Source organism: Asparagus officinalis, chromosome 5, assembly GCF_001876935.1.
Source record: "Asparagus officinalis chromosome 5, Aspof.V1, whole genome shotgun sequence".
Classification (NCBI taxonomy): domain Eukaryota; kingdom Viridiplantae; phylum Streptophyta; class Magnoliopsida; order Asparagales; family Asparagaceae; genus Asparagus; species Asparagus officinalis.
The window spans coordinates 1,310,680-1,312,420 of record NC_033798.1 but is presented as its reverse complement, the minus strand read 5'-3'; the positions used below and the strand labels follow the sequence as shown (position 1 = coordinate 1,312,420).

Here is a 1,741-nt window from a genome sequence, read left to right as displayed (position 1 = left end):
CTTACCATAAGTCCACTTATGCCTGTGCATGAGTCGACTTATAACAGAAAAACTGGTTTTTCTGAGTTTCTTCACACAACTGTCATTTTCTTTTCTTTTTTTGGTTGTTGTTGTTGTTGTTGTTGTTGTTGTGACAGGATGGAGTAGTGGATTGAAGTGTGTTTAATTTAGCAAACAATGATGAATAATGATCACATTTTCATTACTGTCAATGAAAACTAAGCAACTTTACGCTGTGTAAACTTCAAATTTCCACAATTTATGTACAAGAGCAACTCTGCCAAATAATTTGTTGCTAGGGACATTAAAAAGGCTAAACAAAACACACATACAAATTTTTTGACCTTACGTTAGTACTATCTCATTAATTTTTTGTATCAATAACATAAGTACGTGATGGATTCTTCTTCGTTTTCGTTCAGACTGTTTGCTCACTGAGGGATTTTATCAGTTGCTCACAGAAGATTTGATCCTCAATTATTATGTCTTCCGTTGACTGTTGAAACAAACAAAATCAAGATCAATACTCATGGAAAAGTTTACAAATACTAATTAAACTATGGAAAAATCTTACCTGTAGATATAGAAGATAAATGGTCTTGCCATCATAGGAGGTGTGAGTCATAGCATTCATAATTTGTAATCCTTCTCTCTCCAAAACTTTCATGATCATCGACAAAGGAACCATTAAACTTTTTCTCAAGATGTATATTTGAATCAGGATCTCTCTTCTACCCAAAAATATTGCTGAAATCATAGGTTGGATCACATTTTCACTACAAGTTGAAGTAAATTCATTACTTGATACCCTCAATAAAAGCTCTTCTTTCGCACTTTGCAATTTCTCGATGTGCTTTTGTAGTTCAGGTATGTATTTTAGCACACGAGCGATTGTGCATGGAATGCTTAATTTCTTCTGCTTCAATGGAAAAAATCTCATTAGATAATAATAAACTTTATTCTGAAAAATATTGAAGATATGTACAAGGTAAATGACATACTCTTTGGTCCTTCTCTGGGAGAAGTTCTCTAAGAGAGGAGTACAACTTGTTGAGTTTCTTCCTCCGATCTCTCTCATATTCATTGTGGATTGATTTCTTCGAGTTCTCATTATTTATATTTATTCCATTATTTGAGTTGTGGAAGTCTTCATGCTCGAACTCTTGCAGCCGAGGAGAAGAGATCCTTGAGTTGTAGACTGCAAATAGATCATCACAAGTAAGAATGCTAGGAGAAAGGGATGACATGATGAAGAATATTACTTGAACAAGATTAATCTTAAGCTTGATTTCCAAGGGTATGGCCTTTCTCTTAATTTATAGGGAATCCTACATATTGGGCTATAAGAGTAAGATTTGTTTTAAGAGGAAATTTTTAAAACAGCCCCAAAAAGTTTTTTATTTTTCAAAATCGACCCACTTTTTTTTTATTTATCAAAATCGACCCACTTTTTGCCACGTGAGCTTAATGAAGTTCCTAAACAGTCGGGGTTGCCAACCCTGACTGTTTAGGAGGGTGTTAAACCCCAATTAGAATCCTTAAACCTAAAATTTTCATGTCCTAAACAGTCGGGGTTGGTAACCCCGACTGTTTAGGAACTTCATTAAGCCCACGTGGCAAAAAGTAGGTCGATTTTGATAAAAAAAAAGGTCGATTTTAAAAAATAAAAAACTTTTTGGGGTTGTTTTGAAAATTTCCTCTTTGTTTTAATTATTGTTGTCTCTCAATTAGTACATCTTTT

At 33.8% G+C, this 1,741-nt stretch overlaps 1 protein-coding gene across 1 annotated transcript; it reads right to left on the bottom strand.

Annotated features, from left to right (window-relative positions):
• Window positions 350–1,247, bottom strand: LOC109843994 (transcription factor bHLH101-like). The gene is made up of 3 exons (XM_020413001.1): window positions 1,002–1,247; window positions 575–916; window positions 350–496 (listed from the first exon to the last, which is right to left on the bottom strand). Exons 1-3 carry the CDS (start codon window positions 1,245–1,247, stop codon window positions 419–421), a joined length of 666 nt encoding a protein of 221 aa, XP_020268590.1. The 3' UTR covers window positions 350–418.

Bases quoted from the DNA above. Each gene is read 5' to 3' on its own strand.
- LOC109843994 (XM_020413001.1), bottom strand. From the start codon at position 1,247: ATGTCATCCCTTTCTCCTAGCATTCTTACTTGTGATGATCTATTTGCA. The intron at 917-1,001 runs GTATGTCATTTA...CCATTGAAGCAG, and splicing joins TCCCAGAGAAGGACCAAAGA to AAGAAATTAAGCATTCCATG. The intron at 497-574 runs GTAAGATTTTTC...TTGTTTCAACAG, and splicing joins TTTATCTTCTATATCTACAG to TCAACGGAAGACATAATAAT.